This window comes from Phaethon aethereus, assembly GCF_964289735.1.
Source record: "Phaethon aethereus genome assembly, chromosome: 1".
Classification (NCBI taxonomy): Eukaryota; Metazoa; Chordata; class Aves; order Phaethontiformes; family Phaethontidae; genus Phaethon; species Phaethon aethereus.
Genome location: NC_138575.1, coordinates 148291136 through 148310938, shown reverse-complemented (window position 1 = coordinate 148310938; position 19803 = coordinate 148291136). Strand labels below are relative to the sequence as shown.

General features: G+C 38.5%; 1 protein-coding gene across 1 annotated transcript in view; it reads left to right on the top strand.

The window, feature by feature from the left end:
- The window catches only part of TSGA10 (testis specific 10), a gene marked incomplete at both ends in the record, with an annotated part of 39448 nt that overhangs the window by 9326 nt on the left and 10319 nt on the right, over positions 1-19803 (top strand). The window contains 12 exon segments of the mRNA XM_082014317.1: positions 531-588; positions 4174-4243; positions 4246-4325; positions 4329-4373; positions 5358-5531; positions 5698-5775; positions 9259-9410; positions 10931-11046; positions 16057-16156; positions 16158-16209; positions 17486-17541; positions 17772-17940. Coding sequence (XP_081870443.1) covers positions 531-588; positions 4174-4243; positions 4246-4325; positions 4329-4373; positions 5358-5531; positions 5698-5775; positions 9259-9410; positions 10931-11046; positions 16057-16156; positions 16158-16209; positions 17486-17541; positions 17772-17940 — 1150 coding nt within the window.

The window sequence follows — 19803 nt, the reverse complement described above, 5'->3', positions numbered from 1 at the left end:
GTAGAATGGTTCAAGGATTAAAACCACGCTTGCAGTTGGAAAGAATGTAACTTCAGTGAAAGCTGCTTTTGACTTCACAGGATAATGGAAAATTACATTCTATGCACATGCAATTATGTGATTTAGTAGTAGTGGTCAGATGGGAGAAAGCATATTCTTTGTATGCAATTAGTATAACTACATATTTCTTTAACCCATAGGTATAGTCAAACTGTCCCTGTTTTCAAAAGTTCCTTGCTAAGACAGTTCTGGGAAAAGGTAGCCTATGCTTCCTTTTTCATTCACCTCCCTGAGAGTAACTCAGCTTGATCCTGGACGGCATCTGAAGATGAAACTTTTAACTGATTCCCTTCTTAGATTATCTTAGATAGATAAAAACATACTTAGATAGTATGTTTTTAGCCTAGTCAAACCAGAAAACAAGTACAAAACGCTCCTTGGACTGGAACAGTTGAGCTAAAATGCTGGATTTGCACTAGTGATTACAAAAAGTTAATACATCTTTTGCTTCTCAATTTTTTTTATGGTAGATTGAAAGAGCAGAGCAAGATAAAGAACCTGGAACACACGGTGAAAACACTAAAATCTGTGAGTTAAACATGTATCCTTAATATATATGTAGCTATGAAATCGGGTCATTTCCACATGAAATTAATACTTGTACAAGTGAATTTCATTTGCTTTGTTTTCACTGGTAACAGACTAGTTATAGAATGGCTAAACACATCTGTTTTCATTTGTATTTCTCTGTCACTAGGTGGATGGAAATCTGTCTCTGTTTTGCAACTAGGCTGTAATGATTTTGCTTTTGAGAATCTTAATTTTTTTAAAAAAAATTGCGTATAACTGTTTTGCAAATGATTCACAAGGTATTCAAAACAGAGAGAAGTAACATCTTGTCTTTAAAATTTTTATCTTAATATTCTGTCTTCCTTAAAGTGTAATGATACTGTTGGAATATTTTGAAATTCGTATGGTGGTGTAAGTGTAGAAATATTTGCCAGTGGTAAATCTAACTTAAATTAACATTTTAATTTGTTAAGTGGACTCATTCACTTTCTTCCAGTATAAATTGATAGGGAATTCTTTTATGTGTTCAAGATAAATTCTTATTGTAATTTAAAGATTTGTCTCAAATTTCAGGGGGGTGGGAGGGATTGTGGGTTTCTTTTTCCTATATATTAAGCTTATGCCACAATCTTGCAAAGAACCCCTTCTGGAAAAAAAAAAAAAACCACTCTGACCATGTAGACCTTACTGCTGAATTACCTTGGAAAGATTTTGATCATTCAGCCAGAAAGTTTGGGTTTTGAGAGCTAGATTCACTGAGAAATTTAGGTGATTAATTTATAACTTTTCAGGGATTTAAAGACCTACTTCTGCACGTGTGTCAACAAAATAAATTTGCAGAGTTTAGTATTCTCTAGGTACTTAAACTTTCATGAGTCCAGGCACATCCAACAGATAGATTGTAACAGAGAGGGATTTCGTGTAAAATTTTGAACTTTGGAATTGCAATTAATCTTCAGAATCTGTTTTAGGCCCCTAAATGACTTCCTGGATTTCAACTATACTTATTTGCACATTGCTTTTATTTCCATTTCAAAAACTCAACTCTCATGAATCTTAAGGAAACATAGTGGCCTAATTTCTTTCATATTTAAAAAATCATTAACTATTCCAATACAAATCTACTTAATTGTCCTCCTTATTTTTGAACAGATATATTCCAAGTTAATTAACATTTAGCTTTTCTGTCCTGTTAGGTCCATTTTAGAAGGACGTTCAGACATATTCTCCATTATAACAAAAACGAGAAAATACAGACATTCAGAAGTTACTTTGAAGTATTAAATAGATATTTATTTTAATTAGATATCTGCTTCATCTTCATTTTGAAAAGTATGTTTGTCTATTTTTACATTGAAGTATCATTCATTACAAAAGTTCTATTTCAGTGAATGAATCATAGAATCATTAAGGTTAGAAAAGATCTTTAAGATCAAGTCCAACTGTCAACCCAATACCACCATGCCCACTAAACCATGTCCCAAAGTGCCACATCTACATGTTTTTTGAACACCTCCAGTGATGGTGACTCCACCACCTCCCTGGGCAGCCTGTTCCAATGTTTGACCACTCTCTCCGTAACGAAATTTTTCCTAGTATCTAGTCAAAACCTCCCCTGGCGCAACTTGAGGCCATTTCTTCTTGTCCTATTGCTTGTTACTTGGGAGAAGAGACTAACACCCACCTCACCACAGTCCCCTTTCAGGTAGTTGTAGAAAGCCATAAGGTATCCCTTGAGGCTCTTCTCCAGATTGAACAACCCCAGTTCCCTCAGCCACTCCTCATAAGACTTGTGCTCCAGCCCCCTCACCAGCTTCGTTGCCCTTCTCTGGACACACTCCAGCACCTCAACATCCTTCTTGTAGTGAGACGCCCAAAACTGAACACAGGATTCGAGGTGTGGCCTCACCAGTGCTGAGTACAGCACTCACTTCCCTACTCCCGCTGGCCACATGATTTCTGATACAAGCCAGGATGCTGTTGGCTTTCTTGGCCACCTGGGCACACTGCCGGCTCATATTCAGCCAGCTGTCAACCAGCATCCCCAGCACCTTTTCCTCCAGGAAGCTCTCCAGCCACTCCTCCCCAAGCCTGTAGTGTTGCTTGAGGTTGTTATGACTGAACTGCAGGACCTGGCACTTGGCCTTGTTGAACCTCATACAATTGACCTCAGTCCATCAATCCAGCCTGTCCAGATCCCTCTGCAGATCCTTCCTGCCCTCCAGCAGATCAACGCTCCCACCCAACTTGGTGTCATCTGCAAACTTACTGAGGGAGCACTCAATGCCCTCATCCAGATCATCGATAAAGATATTGAACAAGATCAGCCCCAGAACCGAGCCCTGGGGAACACCGCTTGTGACCAGCCACCAGCTGGATTTAACTCCATTCACCACAGCTCTCTGGACTCGGCCGTCCAGCCAGTTCTTTACCCAGTGAAGAGCGCACCTGTCTAAGCCACGAGCCGCCAGTTTCTCCAGGAGAATGCTGTGGGAGACGCTGTCAAAGGCTTTACTGAAGTCCAGGTAGACAACATCCACAGCCTTTCCCTCATCCACTAGGCAGGTCACTTGGTCATAGGTTGGTCAAGCAGGACCTGCCTTTCATGAACCTGTGCTGCCTGGGCCTGATCCGTTGATTGTCCTGCACATGCTCTGTGAGCTCCCTCAAGATGAACCTCTCCATAATCTTCCCCAGTACTGAGGTAAGGCTGACAGGCCTGTAGTTCCTGGGATCCTCCATCCGCCTGTTCTTGTAGATGGGTGTCACATTGGCAAGCCTCCAGTCTTCTGGGACCTCCCCTGTTAACCAGGACTTCTGATAAATGATGGAGAGTGGCTTGACAAGCTCCTTCGCCAGCTCCCTCAGTACTCGTGGGTGGATCCCATCAGGCCCCATAGACTTGTGGGTGTCCAGGTGGCTTAACAGGTCCTTAACTGCTTCCTGATGGATTATGAGGAGTTTATTGTGCTCTCCATTCCTGTCTTCCAGTTCAGGGGGCTGAATACCCTGCAGATACCTGGTCTGGCTATTAAAGACTGAGGCAAAGGCGGCATTAAGTACCTCAGCCTTGTCCTCATCCTTGGTGACAGTCCCCCACCATATCCAGTAAGGGATGGAGATTCTCCTTGATTCTCTTTTTGTTGTCAATATATTTGTAAAAACTTTTTTTTTTATTCCTTACAACTGTGGCCAGATTGAGTTCTAGCTGGGCTTTTGCCCTTCTAATTTTCTCTCTGCATGACCTAATGAGACCCTTGTACTGTTCTTGAGTTGCCTGCCCTTTCTTCCAGAGGTGATAAACTCTCCTTTTTTTCCTGAGTCCCAGCAAAATCTCCCTGTTCAGCCAGGCTGGTCGTCTTCCCCGCCAGCTCTTCTTACGGCACATGGGGACCACCTGCTCCTGCGCCTTTAAGATTTCCTTCTTGAAGAATGTCCAGCCTTCCTGGACCTCTTTGCCCTTTAGGACTGTCTCCCAAGGGACTCTCTCAACCAGTGTCCTGAACAGGCCAAAGTCTGCCCTCTGGAATTCCGTGGTAGTGGTTTTGCTGACCCTCCTCCTTAATTCACCAAGAAAGAATTATCTCGTTTTTGCACATACAGGTTATTTTACAAACAGAAGCTGAAATAAAGCAAGGAAAATCACCTTCCAGGCTTGATACCTTTATAAAGACTTGGAAGAGGACAGAGACTACTATAAAAGTGAGACTGAGAATTTCCTGAAGGTATTTAGAAACGCATTTTCAAGTCCTAAGTGAACCTCTACTTGTGGCAGCATGTCAAAAAAATTTTCATCTATCCAGGTGAGCTTGGAAAACACTTTGGAAGAGGAGGAATGTGTTTTTTAAAACGTTGGTTTATCTTATGCTGAGTTACCAAAGCCATAATTACAAGGAAGAAAAATGAATTCATTATAAACTGGGATACATAAGATGGGAATGAGCAAATAATGTGAACTTAACTGCTGCTTTACACTGCATGCATGTATATCACTTTAAAGGATTATTTACAACTGCTTATATTAAGTAATTATTAACATGATTGTCAGTACCATTTTGAAAGACATTTGTTACTCAAAATAAATGTAAATTTTAGAAAATATTATGTATACCTGGACTCTAATTCTAAGAAATATATATGTACAGTCTTGACTGTCTGGAGGTTACTAGTTTGAAGGCTTATTAAATCTTTTATAGACTTTTCCAAACCAGATATAATAAAAAAGCGTACCAAGTTTTGTTTCTCTGCTTTAACCTTATATCACCTTATTCTTTAAGCGAGTGAGTTCTGATCCAGAAGTTTTGAAAATATTGAGACAATGTGAAGAACTTAAGTCAACACTGAAAAAATATGAGCGCCATGTGGCAGAAATTCAGGGTAACTTCAAAGTTTTAACAGCTGAGAGAGACAACATTGACAATCTTTATAAACAGGTAATTGTATTTATATTTGTATGATTAATTAAAATAACTTAAGGTGATGTGCAAGAAAAAAATCCTTTTTTTTTTTTTTGTGTAAAAAAAGAAAAATACGCAAAGCATTTGTTTAAAAAATAGAAAAAAAATTATGGCAATTCTGTGATTTGAATCTGTCAGTTAAATAGAAGTTCATAAGTGCTGTCCTGAGTTAAGAATGCTTTCCTGAATCAAAGAATATATGCACAAATCATTACTTCATCTTTGTTATTGCACAGTTTCTGGAATGTTCTGCCTTACCAGCCATATGCTACAGTATTATATTACATTGTGTATTCCATATTTTTGTTACGCTGCTGTTTTTAAAAACAGGCACAGGAAGAGATTTCCCGACTTCGTCAGGAAGTTATCAAACGCCCCAGGACTCCTAAAAGCACTGTGACAGCTCAAGCTATGTTAAGACGCTTGGAGATAGAAAGGGATACAGCACTGTCAGATTTCCGAAGGATGACTACAGAACGTGATAGTCTCAGGGAGCAGTTAAAGGTTTGATTGTGCCCTCCCCCAGGTTATTTTAGCATGAAAACTATTTAATAGTGTAATTAAAGTTGGTAAGGATTTCTATTCTAATCCTGAGAGTTAATTGCATTACATGTCTGTGGTGAGTTTAGACTTGTTCTATATGTGATTTTGTTGCTGTTATTTGATACAGATTTCCCAAGAAACTGCATTTAATGAAAAGGCTCATTTGCAACAGAGGATTGAAGAGCTAGAAACTACTATTCAAAATGTAAGGGAAAATAATTATTTATGTAATTGTAAATGTAATACAGGGTTAATCCTACAGGACCAACCTGTCTGCTTTCTGTCAGGAAAAAATAGGCTGAGAGCCCTGGATGTTACTTACTACGACTGTAGCAAGGCTTTTAACACTGTTATCCAGAGTGTTCTTGTATCCAGCTTAGGATGTATCCAGCTTAGGATCATCTTTATAGATGATCTGGATGAGGGAATTGAGTGCTCCCTCAGTAAGTTTGCAGATGACACCAAGTTGGGTGGGAGTGTTGATCTGCTGGAGGGTAGGAGGGCTCTGCAGAGGGATCTGGACAGGCTGGATCGATGGGCAGAGGCCAACTGTATGAGGTTTAATAAGGCCAAGTGCCGGGTCCTGCACTTCGGCCACAACAACCCCATGCAACGCTACAGGCTTGGGGAGGAGTGGCTGGAGAGCAGCCCGGTGGAAAGGGACCTGGGGGTGCTGGTTGACAGCCGGCTGAACGTGAGCTGGCAGTGTGCCCAGGTGGCCAAGAAGGCCAACAGCATCCTGGCCTGTATCAGGAATATTGTGGCCAGCAGGAGTAGGGAAGTGATTGTGCCCCTTTACTCAGCACTGGTGAGGCCGCACCTTGAATCCTGTGTTCAGTTTTGGGCCCCTCACTACAAGAAGGATGCTGAGGTGCTGGAGCGTGTCCAGAGAAGGGCAACGAAGCTGGTGAGGGGTCTGGAGCACAAGTCTTATGAGGAGCGGCTGAGGGAACTGGGATTGTTTAGTCTGGAGAAGAGGAGGCTGAGAGGAGACCTTATTGCTCTCTACAACTACCTGAAAGGGGGTTGTGGCGACGAGGGTGTTGGTCTCCTCCCAAGTAACTAGCGACAGGACAAGAAGAAATGGCCTCAAGTTGCGCCAGGGGAGGTTTAGATTGGATATTAGGAAAAATTTCTTCACTGAGAGAGTGGTCAGGCATTGGAGCAGGCTGCCCAGGGAGGTGGTGGAGTCGCCATCTCTGGAAGTGTTCAAAAAACGTGTGGATGTGGCACTTCGGGACATGGTTTAGGGGACATGGTGGCGCTGGATTAATGGTTGGACTTGATGATCTTGAAGGTCCTTTCCAACCTAGTGATTCTGTGATTCTGTGATGTTATGGTCTGGATGGGTGGGCAGCTAGATGGGGAAAATTCAATTGGATGGTCATTCTTATCAGTTAATTTGGCCTGGAGATTGTTAACATGGAGCACCACAGGGGGTTGTTCTGAGGCCTGTCCTGTTTGACATCTTTATCAGTGACCTGAAGGAGGCAACAGAACGCATGCTCATAAAGTTTGCAGGTGACACCAAATTAGGGAAAACTGTTGATATACTCAAGAGCAGGGCTGTCATCCACAGGGACCAAGACAGGTAGGAAGAATGGACAACAGGAACCTTGTGAAGTCCAACAACGATGAATGCCAAATTCTGAATTTGGGAAGAAGAGCCACTGGCAGCAATACAGGTTGGGGACCAATGGGTTTAGGAGCAGCGCTGCTGAAAGCTCAGGCATTGGAGGCCCTGGTGTACAGCAAGCTGTACATGAGCCAGCAGTATGCTATGGTGGCAAAGGTGGCCAAGAGTCTCCTAGACTGTGTGAACATGACACAGCCAGTAGCTCGAGGGGAGTGACTGTCCCCCTTTACTGAGCACTTGTTAGACGACATCTGGTATACACCGCATCCAGTTTTGCCACCACGGTACAAGAAACATATTGCCAAACTGGAGCGAGTTTAATGGAGTGCTCCCATGATACTTGGGGCTGGAACGCTTTCCCTATGAGAGGAGACTGGTGGAACTGGGCTTGTTCCACCTGGAGTAGAGGTGGCTTAAGGAGGACCTAAGTCCTGCCTGCCAGTACCCATAAAGAAGTCAGAAGCAGGCTTTTCACAGCAGTGCATGGTGGAAGGATGAGCAACAGTGGGTATCAGTTGAAATGAGAAGGGTTCAGGCTGAAGACAGGGAAATACTTCTTTCCTGTGAGGACAGTCGAGCAGTCCCCAGCCTTGGAGATTTTCAAGACCAGACTGGACAAAGTCCTGAGCAACCTGACGTCAGAGCTGTCCCTGCTTTGAGTTTGAGTTTAGACTAGAGACCTCCTGGAGTCCATTCCAATGTGAATTATCTTACAATTAAGACCTGATATTCCAAAATCAACTGTAATTGTACTGTTCTGGCAAGTCCTATTTAATACAGTTTAAGTGGCTTGTGTGTGCATCTGTTTTGCTAACGTATGGCACTAAAATAGAAAATGAAAACATTAATACAATTAATATAAATATTAAATGTATTTACAATCTTGGTAGAACTTGATTTTTAAATAGATTAACATTGATTTCTGTAGTGTGTCTTTTTTCTAGATCTTGTGGTTATAAATTCTGGTTAATTTTCTTTTTCCCCCTCAGCCTTTTAAATTCTACCAAGCTTATAAGTATAGTTCCAAGGATCATAATATTAAACTGAGTACATTTGTGATGAACAATACACTGTAGGCTTAAATAGCTCTAAGTACACTGAGTAGTAAATTAGCTTTAATCACATGCTTGGCATATGAGGTGTAGTGAATATGTCCTGTTTTATGTACGTGGTCTTATTTCTTCAGTTCATTTGGTACCCTTTTGAGGGCGATACATCAATACGAAATTTCTGGCACTAGTACTAAAAAAGTTACTGCGTACCAGAGGCTCACTGACTTGCTCTTTAGAGGTCTGACCTTTGATTATAGTAACAAAGAAATTAGTACTGAAAGAATCAGTAAATGAGGAGAGGGATGAAGTGAGAATTTTTTACCTTAAAAGAGCTGTTTCAAATAATTTAGAAAGGACAGTTATTTGAATGTTAAGCATAAGCATTTTAATAAAGAAACTCATCCTTCTTTAAACTGGAGATTTCAAACTAGCTTTGCCGGAGTCTGTGCAAGATGTTTTGAACCTGTTCTTTGTTCTAGGTACAGACCTAAGGGCCTCATGGTGGTAACTTGGTCATAGAAGTGCTTTATGCAAGTGTTTACAGTGATTTCTCTATCCATTTATCAGCATAGCCGTATAACTTAGTAGAGGCCTAAAGCCATCACTGGTAGTGTTATATCCTGAACTGGGATTTCTCCCTTCATACACCCATAATAATGTTATTCTGCACTGAAAACTTTTAGTGTTGATCAATGCCAAACATTTTTGCACTTGGGCATAATTACCAACCTAAAATTTACATTAATAAATTTAAATATTCCTAGAGATCTGAAAGACAGGAAATCTATTGTCCTTCAAAGGAAGTGAAAATCACATTTCAGCTCTTTGCCAAGTATCTTCAGTAGCCTTGGATTCAGGTCCTGAGTAAATGAGATACTCGGACATTTCTTCTTCAGTAAAATATTTTTGCTAAAAACAGAGTAGAATTTGAATTATTAGGATAAATTCTATATATAAATCAGGTTTTTTTATGGCTTTTAATGTTTAATTATATTCATAGTTAGGTAGTGAACGGCTAGAACAGAAGTCCAAAGTGGCACTAATGAAAGACACCATTGATTCTCTGGAAACTGAGATGAAAAGATTGGCAAGAAGAGCACTGGACTCTGAAACTGAGCTGAGCCGACAGGAAGCTGAATATGTTTCACTTAGGTAAGAAAAAGTATATAATTGCCTGTTGTGGTTTAGCCCCAGCTAGCAAGTGGGGTTAAAATCCAAAAAACATCACTATACCAGCCATTGGAAGAAAAACCAACTGTATCCCAGCTAAAACCAGGACATTGCCTTAGTTTGATGAGTAATGTTAGCCTATGCTCGTTGGTTTTCATAACTCTTATATAGCTCAAAGGGAAAGGAATTTACTGATAGTTGGTCTTATAAGCCGTGCTTCTTTTGGAATGAAATTGTTTTCCTTATTGCTTATTTATATGTAAATGTTCTTGGCTTGATGATATTATGATATGCTGGAAACCATGTTCAGTGAAAAAGTAAAATTCATTCTGACTTAGAGTTAGGAGCTTTCTATTAGAGGCTGCAGGGATTGACTTTTTTTTTTTTTTTGTAAATTGCATATAAATTAAAATTATTTTTCATTGTTTATTGTTTTTATAGAGGCAAGCAAACATGCATAAACTAATGAATGTCATGTGTAGTTAGTTTCAAACATTTTTTTCTTAGTCTTGGAGCTTTGTCATGAGAGAAAATAAACCTGAAGCCTTGCATAGCGTTTATGGCCTGCTGCTCAACTGGAGTTCTTAACCATGTTCAGAAGCATGTAGTGGGACTAGACTCAATCAAAGCCTTTAGGGAAGAAAGCACAGGTCAGTTAGTGCAAGATAAAAACGGATAATTTTACTGACTGGAGGGAAAGATCAATCACATGTGAAGTTTGTGTGGAGAGATATGATGGATTAGACCATAGACTGAACTAGGCTGCAGAGTGAATAAACTGCAAGAGAAGATACTGCAACTTTTTCCTCTTATATTCCTTAAATATAATTCAGTTAGGCAAACACTCTCCTAAACCTATGTGTCCTTACAAAGGACTGGTGTAGTCAACACATAGGTGTTGTAGTTTTTTGTTGGATTTTGATTGGTGGGAATGCTGGGTGCTAGCATGCAATATTGTGTTAGCCCACAATACCTTTCTAAGGATACTGTGGTTTCTAAAATAACACTAAATCCTTTGCAAATCCAGTCCTGAGTTATTGCTGCTTTATAATAAGTTGTCAGATTTATGAATACTGTGGAAATTGAGTTGTTGAAGATTAGCTGCTGCTACTAAAATATCTTTTTCTTTCCCCCTGCAAACCAGGCTGATGGTTCTCTTCAACAGTTTGAGAATCATTAATATTACTACATGATTTGAATGTATGACTTGGGTATAATTTGAAATAGGTCAGGCATTCCAATGTATGTCCCAATTGATGATTTTTATTTTAATAATTTTTGAGAAGTTTTTACGCCCACCTATTGTAAAGAATTCTTCTTACTTTTTGGTGATTCTTTGGAGGATTATTCAGAGATTAAGGTTAATATTAATAAAATATCACAAATAGTCTAAAATATACAGAAGCTTGTTCCTAACTTTTACAATTTTAGTGACGTTTCAAAAAGGAAAAAAAAATATAAAAACATCTGAATTCTCCTGTTTAATGTTTCTGCTTTTCCAGTTTATTGAATGAAAAGACAGAAGAGAGACTTTCAGAGACTCAGCAAAGCCTTGTTAAGAAAAAATACGAAATGCAACTTACCCAAGAGAAAATTATGCTGTTGAATGAAAAAATTGGTGAGTGACAGATACAACTTTTGTAATGCAATAGGCTAGTTGTTATATTGCTGCTTTTTTCTTTTTTTTTCTTATGGGTTGAAAGAAAAAGTGTTGAATGCAAATGAATATACTTTTGATAATTTTAACATTTCACGTGCAAACCATTTGTTTTCTTTCATTATTGGAAGGTTTTTGCATTTTAAAATTCTGGAATAAAGCTTTTGCAAGTAAGTTCCAGTGATAGTACATGCTGTTATCTGAACAATGTGTGTTGGTACAAATGTGCAGTGTCTGAGCATATCAGTTGTATTTATGATCCATTAAGGTGGTGATAGCACTTCTCAGCACCATAAGATGATGATGATGGAATTGGGAAAACATCCTTTATAGTATATATCCTATATTGTATGTTGCACCTTTTTTATATTATGGGAGTAAAGGAGGTGGATACAGAAATTATTATTCCTGTAGTGCCAAGGAATATGTTTTCACCTCCAAAATTACAACTGTATTGTGTTAGAAGTGCTTTATTACATTCTGTAGATGCAGTTGACATAATCTATTTTCAAATGCAGTGCTGAATTTGTGAAGGGAAAATAAAACTAACCTATAGTTAATTACATCTAATGTTAGAGCTGACTAATGCTATTAAAATATCTTTTTTTCTGTTAATTACAAATTTCAAACTCCGGTTATTCAGATTTAAATATTTCATTTGAGATGAACATGTCATTCAAATGAATAAGTATTTTGTTCAAAGTGAACTTGATTTTTTTTTTTTTTAAATACTTTGGCTAAGGTGTTTAAGCCATTCCTGAGAAGGCTAAAGAAAAAGATGTTTTGTCCACATTAAAATCCACATATTTTGTTTTAAAAGTCCTAAACTCCTGGTATGGTAAAGTAGGGACTTAATGTTTGATAGGCATTTCAGTCTGTGTGTTGTTGCGTGCTTTTGATCGTTCCCAGGAAATGTGTCTGAATTAAGTGTATTTTAAGCCTCAAAAAAAAAAAAATTGAAAAATCAATTCATTAAAGTTGAATAGAGACTTTTCAGAATTTGACATCTGAGGTCTCATATAATCTGAATGAAGTGTGTTCCAATCTAGATTCATTAGCATTTTTCATTACTGTGAGGCAAGTCCAGGCAAAGAATCTTTAAATTAATGGAGTCTGTATTGTGCTATTATCCTGTGACTACAGGGGTAACAGCGGAAGACGCTGAAGGCGAGGAACTACAGTGTAGATGTGGGGAGAGAATGTAATGAGAGAAGAAAGTTGAGAGGTTTTAACTGCAGGATCAATAAGGAGAGGATACTGAGATTACAATTTGGATGAGGCAGCATAATCCTAGTGAAATAGGTAGGAGAATTAAAGTTAATAAAGACCCAGGAGACAAGTGAAGAATAAGAACATTGGCTGGACAAGAATTTGCGATAAGGAGGATTGATTGTCAGAAGAGACTGTAAGTATGAAACAGTGAGATTGGGAGTCAGTGAATGGAGAAACAGAGTGTGGATGTGGCACCAGGGAAAGCTGGGGCAATGCAAGAAATCAGAGACTGAAAATCAGTAAAGTGAGGGGAGGGGGTGAAAAAGGATCAGAGACATCCAGTGAGGAGAGCTAATATGAAGTGCTTAGAGACTGGAAAGATCCTTAAAACTGCATGACTAGTTCAGAGATTGTGGGTAGGACTTGGAGCTATTGGACACGCATAGTGACTAGAAACTGTGAGCAGCTATACACACAGAGTATTAAGGACTTGGACAATAATGCTGAAAGCAGGAGAAAGATTGAAAGTAAAAGGAGATTGAAATGGAAAATGTGTATTTAGCGGTTTAGTAGGGAAGGAGTCTAGGATGAGAAACCTTAAGACTTTGGGCTGACCAAAGTGAAGAGAAAGGATGAGCAGCTAATGATATCTTCTTGGAGAGGTAGAATTGGAGAAGATGGAAAGAAAGTGCTTGTGCCCACTAGGGAACTTTTTCCCTTTTTGGAGTCTGGAATCCAGCTAGGGATTTCCAAATCTTGTGTTACATTGCCTTGTCAGCAAAATAACGTACACTTGGCAAATTGTGTCTTTCCAGTGCTTGTACACAGAGAGGACAGCAGTAGAGTCCCCCAATGGTTCATCTTGTATGTCATGCGACACGTGATGGGAATCCAAATTGTGCTTTTTGTTTTTCACACAAGTTAAGTAACTTATTTCAGAGACAAATGTGAAGAGGTTGGGAATGCCAGTCTTAAGGTTGTCTGTACTACTTAATAAATAAATCCCAGTATTTTGTTTTTTACCTTATGATACTGTTTTTAATTACACTATCGTGGTGTTTTTCTATAGGAACCTTGCTGCAACTTTTGCAGGATTTTGTAGGGAGTAAATCAGTGTTGTCTAGTTAAGCAGGCTTGTCTGTCAAATCTTCTCCTTAGCTGAAAATACAGTGAAAAAAGCAAGTAATTGCAGAAAGAGAAAGCACACTATTAAAACTGTTAAATATTCTTATGCAGTATTTTATACTATTGCTGTCTGTACATTAGAATTTTGGGTTGATTAACAACCAAACTTTTCAGAATTCCTCAATAACTGTACATACGACCTATTTTCAGAGTGCCTGATTTGAGACTTTGGTTATTAATTTTCAGAAATGTTGAGCATTCATAGCAGTGGCAGCAATCCGTGGTGGTTTTTTTGAACATGTAATACTTTCTATCCTAAAAATTTATGTCACAGCTTGGGCATCCAAAATAATCAGATATCGTTTTTAGTTGACCTTTGTGCCTCCATTCCTTCTCTGTAAAATAGTGAGAATGCTTAGAATCACAGGATGGTTGAGGTCAGAAGGCACCTCTGAAGGTCATCTTGTCCAACATCCCTTCTCATGCAGGGCCACCTAAAGCCAATCATCCAGGATCATGTCTAGATGGTTTGCGAATATCTCCAAGAAAGGAGATTCTCTAATATCTCTGAGGCAACCTGTTCCAGTGCTCTGTCACCCTCACAGTGGAAAAAAAGTGTTTCCTGATGTTCAGAGGGAGCCTCCTGTGTTTCATTAGTGCCCATTGCCTCTTGTCCTGTCACTGGGCACCACTGAAAAGGGCCTGGCTCTGACCTCTTTGCACCCTCCATTCAGGTATTTATAGACATTTAGGAGATCTCCCCCTGAGCCTTCTCCAGGTTAAACAGTCCCATCTCTCTCAGCTTTTCCTCATAGCAGAGATGCTCCAGTCCCTCAGTCATCTTCATGGCCCTCATTGGACTCTCTCCACTATGCCTACATCTCTCTTGTACTGGGGAGCCCAGAACTGGACCCAGCCCTCCAGGTGTGTCTAACCAGTTCTGAGTACAGGGGAAGGATCACCTCTCTCAACAAGCTGGCAATATTTTCCTTAATGCAGCCCAGGACACTATTAGCCTTCTTTGCAGCAAGGGCAGATAGATGACTCATGATCAACGTGGTGTCCAGCAGGACCCCCAGCTTTCCTCTCGAGCTGCTTTCCAGCTTGTGTACTGGTGCCCGAGGATGCTTGTCCCCATGTTGCAGGACCTTGCACCTCCCTTTGAACTTCGTTACATTCCTGTCAGCCCCTTTCTCCAGCCTGTCAAGGTCCCTCTGGATGGCAGCACAACCCTCTGGTATATCAGCCACTCTTCCCAGTTTTGCATCATCAGGAAAAATCCTGACAGTACACTCCAGATCATCAATGAAGATGTAACACAGGACTGGATGAGGTATTAACCTCTGGGGCACATCACTAGTTACCAGCCTCCAACTAGACTTTGTGCCACTGATCACCACCCTCTGGGCTTGGCTGTTAAGCCAATTTTCAATTTGCCTCACTGCTTACCCAGTCCATATGTCAACAGCTTGTCTATGAGTATCTATGAGACAGTGTCAAAGGCCTTACTGAACTCAAGGTAGACAATATCCACTGCTCTTCCCTCATCCACCAGGCCAGTCATTCCATCATAGAAGTTTGTCAAGTTGGTCAAGCATGACTTTCCTTTGGAGCCACAATGACTACTACTGATGATTTTCGTGTCCTTAATATGCCTGGAAATGGTTTCCAGGATTAAAAATTTTCTTTAGAGCCAGGTTTGAACACTGTCTTAGCAGATTCCAGAGCCAAGCATCCAAAAATATGGAGTGGAAATTTGAGTGCCTTTCATCTTGTGTTTTGAAATAGAGAGAGATTCTGTGGAAAAAAATGGAATGTGAGTATATGTTATGATGTCCCTGAAAGACTGAGCTACAGATCATTTTCCTTTGGATGTTTTATCTCCTGGAAGTGGTTAATAAGTATTATGCAATAAGACCAATTACACTGATATTTAAAGAGTAATTTGCAGCCTGCATGGTTTTATGAGATGTAAGGTTCGCCATAAGAAGGGTTCTGTGGTTCACCTCTGCACCTGCAATGTATAAGGATTGATTCTCTGACCATTTAAAGGTAACATAGTATGTAACACCTTATTAGCTGAGTGAAGGTAGGGAGAGACAACTTTTAGAATTTGATTTTTGTAATGAGTAGATTACTTTTTTTATTATTATCTTTGCAATTTTTAAGTGGTGTTGAAATTTATAAATGCATTATTCTTATAAACTTTTACATAAAGTTCCTTTAAATAAATACAAAAATTATTACAGAAAAAAGTGGCTAATATCAGGATATCAATCTCTTTTATTTCATCAGTCATTACACACTGTAGTCTACATATTGCTTCTGTCTATTGTAATTCTGTTTAAGCCTTTATTGTTGTAATGTCTGAGAAAATTAATTTTAATAATCTAAACATTTGCTATTTAAAGATAGATTAGTTACAGGCCAAGTAATTCAAGGCCTTGATCTAAGGAAGAATGCAGTTCTATAAGTATTAGCAGGTTATGTATAAGTTTCAAAAGGATACCTGATTCAGTGTTTTCTTAAAGGGGAGCTTTGGCCGTGTTCTTTATGCTTTAGAAGTGTATCAAAAGAATCTTTATTTCAAATTGGTTGAATTAATAAAAATGAGACCTTTCTGATTGTGTCCAGATAACTTTTCAAGACAAAGTCTTGTACAACAAGAGGAGATCTGTGCTTTGAAAGAAACAATTGCACAACTTGATAAAGAGAAAGCAACTTTGCAAGACTGTGGAAGAAGGAAGAGAGAAGATTGCTACTTTTGAGGAAAGTCTGGCAGTTAAAGTATGTTCTAACGTGTAAATAGTCACATAGTCACAAAAGATAAATAGGGAAAGGATCTGTTGGGTCATCACACCTATCTTGTATTGGTACATGCAACAAGTGCTCAGTGCTGACCTAGTTCTGGTCCAGTTTCAAGGCAACAATAAAACTCATGTTGACTTCAACAGCAGTAGGTTTGAGCAGTGTTGAGCATCTCATGTTTGGTGTTTTGTATGGTTTATACTTACCAAGAGAGTAGACTTTAAGTACTTTCCTGAAGTGGAGAAGAGTAAATTAGCCAATAAAATATTTTTTTAATCATAAAATTTAGTCTCAATTCTTCCTTAGGGTCCACTGATGTTAGAGATGCAGGGTGCCAAATAATATTGTCTTTGTTGTCATTGAAGAAGCATCTGAATTATATTCTTTTCAACTTAAGGTACTAGTTTACCTAAGAAAATTTCATCAATTAATTGCACAGTGTGATTTCAAACTATATAATGAAGCTGTTTAGTTCTTAGTTCTGAAACATTGTTTTTCACTTCAGCTTAAGTCATCTGGATACTGATTTAGAAAAAACTAAAGAAGGTACTTTTTAACTGTTTTGATTGTTAACTCAAGAATTTGCACTGATTTTTAACAAAATCTTAAAGAAAATATCTTGCAGGACAGCCTATAATCATCTTGCCATAAGCACTGACTTTGCATTTTAAAAACTGTAGGTTACAAAATGGTGTCCGTTTTAGAGAAGAGATGGCTGTCTCTCATCTCTCTTGTGTCTCCAGTGGAAGACATTTCCTTAGCCTATCTATGCTTCTTTTAATATCTGTATCCAAAGACAAGGGAGTAAAGTGATACACTTTGTGCTACCTTCTTTATGGAAATACAGTGATGGAATTCTGGTTTTATCAATTGCAAACTACCAGACTCAGATAGTTTATTCATTGTAGGAAAGCTATGATAACTTACCTAATAGATGGAAGACATCATTTAAGTTTTGGGAATGTAAGCCAAATGCTACCTTTAGAACCACAAAGGATTAAAAAATTTGATTAAAGTTGTTATATTCTGCAGAAGATAATAATGTTTGTTCCTTTATTTGGCAAATTAGATTATCAGAATTTTCAGCTTTAAATGGTACATGATGAAACTTGGAAAACCACAATCCATTTTGCAGTAAATAAGTTCATCAGCTAGCTGAATACATGGAAAATATAAATAATCTTATTTAATTTTTTTCCCCATTTATACTGAGGAGTGGTGAGAGTTTTATTTTATTTTTGTATTTCTTTTCAAGGAGAAAATAATTTCAGATTTCAAGATTCTGATTTCTGAGTTGGAGCATTCCACAAAGTAAGGATAAACTGTCAAGATCATTATTAAATTTTGATTGAATTATAACATTAACTCAAAAATTGAGTCATAGGATGTGCTAATGTATACTTTTGGTTTTTTACTCTATTAAATATTAAAGTGTTAAAGTTTTGTTTCATGACTTGCAAACTTAACCACTGGAAAAGTTATAATTTGTATTAGGTTGGGCAATATTGTCATACCTGAACTATTTATTGTTTGCTGCATAGAAAATCTGCTGAAGCACTCTGTATCTGTGAGAAAGATATCACCAGTTTGCATCAACAGCTTCAAGAAACCAACAAACAACTTGCACAGACTAACAAGAACAGAGACTCATTAGCTCAGGAGAATGACAGGTTACAAGATCATCTTTCTAATATTAAACAAGAAAATCAGGTATATTTGTACAGACAGCCCTTGAGTAAAAAGGAAAACTGTGTAATTTTCAGTTAGTGCATGGAGTTGTTGGGCCCTCAACTGGAGTAAATCTGCAAACTAGTTTTTAAGCTCATTTTTCAAACTCTGATTTTTCCCTATTGCTCAGCTCACTTGTATAAAGATGACCAGCTATTCTTATGTAATGGTTTGGCTGTTTATCTCAAGGAACAGCTAAGTAATGTTTTTTTCTGATCTTCATATAAAAACACTGTGGCAGTTATAACTATGGCTTATATGGAAAATACTGTAAAGGAGGCAGCAAGTATTTCTTATACTGAGCTGTGACAGGCCCAGAGTACAAGCTTATGCATTTGACGTGCTAGTAATTTAACACAGTACACATTTTAATAAGGTTCAAAACTTTGTTAATAGTATTGTATTTATTTACATTCCTTTAAAGTGGCTTTTGGATAAAAGATGCTGGAAGTATTTGGTTGTAATATGACATTACATTATCTACTGTGTTATTAATCTGTGTGCAGTTACTAATGAAAGTAGTTAAAATACTTAAAACTAAAGTGTCATTTCATGCACACTCAATGTTCATGCATCAGTGTGTTTTCCAAGCAGCTAGAAATTAAGCTTAATACATGTAGTAGTTCATCACTGTGTAATGTTCTGGTTTTTCTTCTTTTTCTTCAACTTCTTGCCTTCATTTAGGTTTTCTGATACTTGACCTTTCTTCTCTGCTCTTATTCTACTGCTTAGGATATCGATGTCTTTGAAAATACTTTCTGCTCACCTGGCTTTCTCTTCCTCTAGAAGTGCTACCCAGTTTTGAAGGAGTAAATTAACCTCACCTGATGTTAGGTAGATAAAAGCTTTACATCAATAAGGCTTGCTTTTAAGTGAAGAAAAGTCCTCTCAAAGGAGATTCATCCCATCCCAGTTTTTAAAGTGATTCATTTTACCTATTTCTTTCCCTTCATTATAGAGGAAGTGTTGCTAACTAGTTTAGATCAGGTGCCTAATTCTGCGCTGCAAAAATTAGGTGAGACAACTCTCATTCTAAATAGCTCTTCTCTCAAACATACTAATCATTTCTCTTTAGCACCCTCTGAGTATCCTAGAAAAGTTGAGGTTCGTGGTAGCTTTAACCACCAAAGATGATCCAAGTAATCAATATTCTTTACCTTTTCTCAGAATCACAGTTGATACTGATGAGGTCAGCTGGTACAAAACACAGACTCCCTAGCTACTTTTGAAAGCTTCAGGGTTTTCTTTGCAATGCCTGGATGCTTGTAGAAGCAGGTAGGAACAAAAAGTCTTAGCCTCACAGGATCAACTACTTTTTAATATTCTTGCCTCTATAATATGTATTGGTTCCTCTAGCTTCTTCCATTAATGTAGGTGATACTCAAAGTATTTAAAGTAGCATTCTCATTTCTTCACTTGTGCTTACTGGAAAAGTTCACAGATTTCCAGAGCTCCTTTCTCAGCAACTCACAGACTTTTCACAACAGGAGTAGGGGTTTCTCCATAGTCTTCTCCACACACCCCACCCTCTACCTTCCTCTGGTTCTTGCAGCTGAATGATCTCCTAGTAATTTTCTAAGGAAGGAAGAGTTTCTGAACAGAGCAGTTCAAGACAGTTTTTCTGCAGTTTTTTTTCCTCATTCTGTTTTCTTTGTCAAGCAATAGTTGCCAGAAACTCTGTGTGCGTTCTCCTAATACTTGTGGCTTTATTTCTCCTGAGTAGGAGATAACCACGTAATTAGTTAATTCAATTTTTGAGCTGTCGTCTGCTTTTTCAAATGTGGGCTTTTAAGAGACTGTAACACTTAAAAAAGAGGGAGCTGGCTCTGAGCCCTGCTTCTTAAA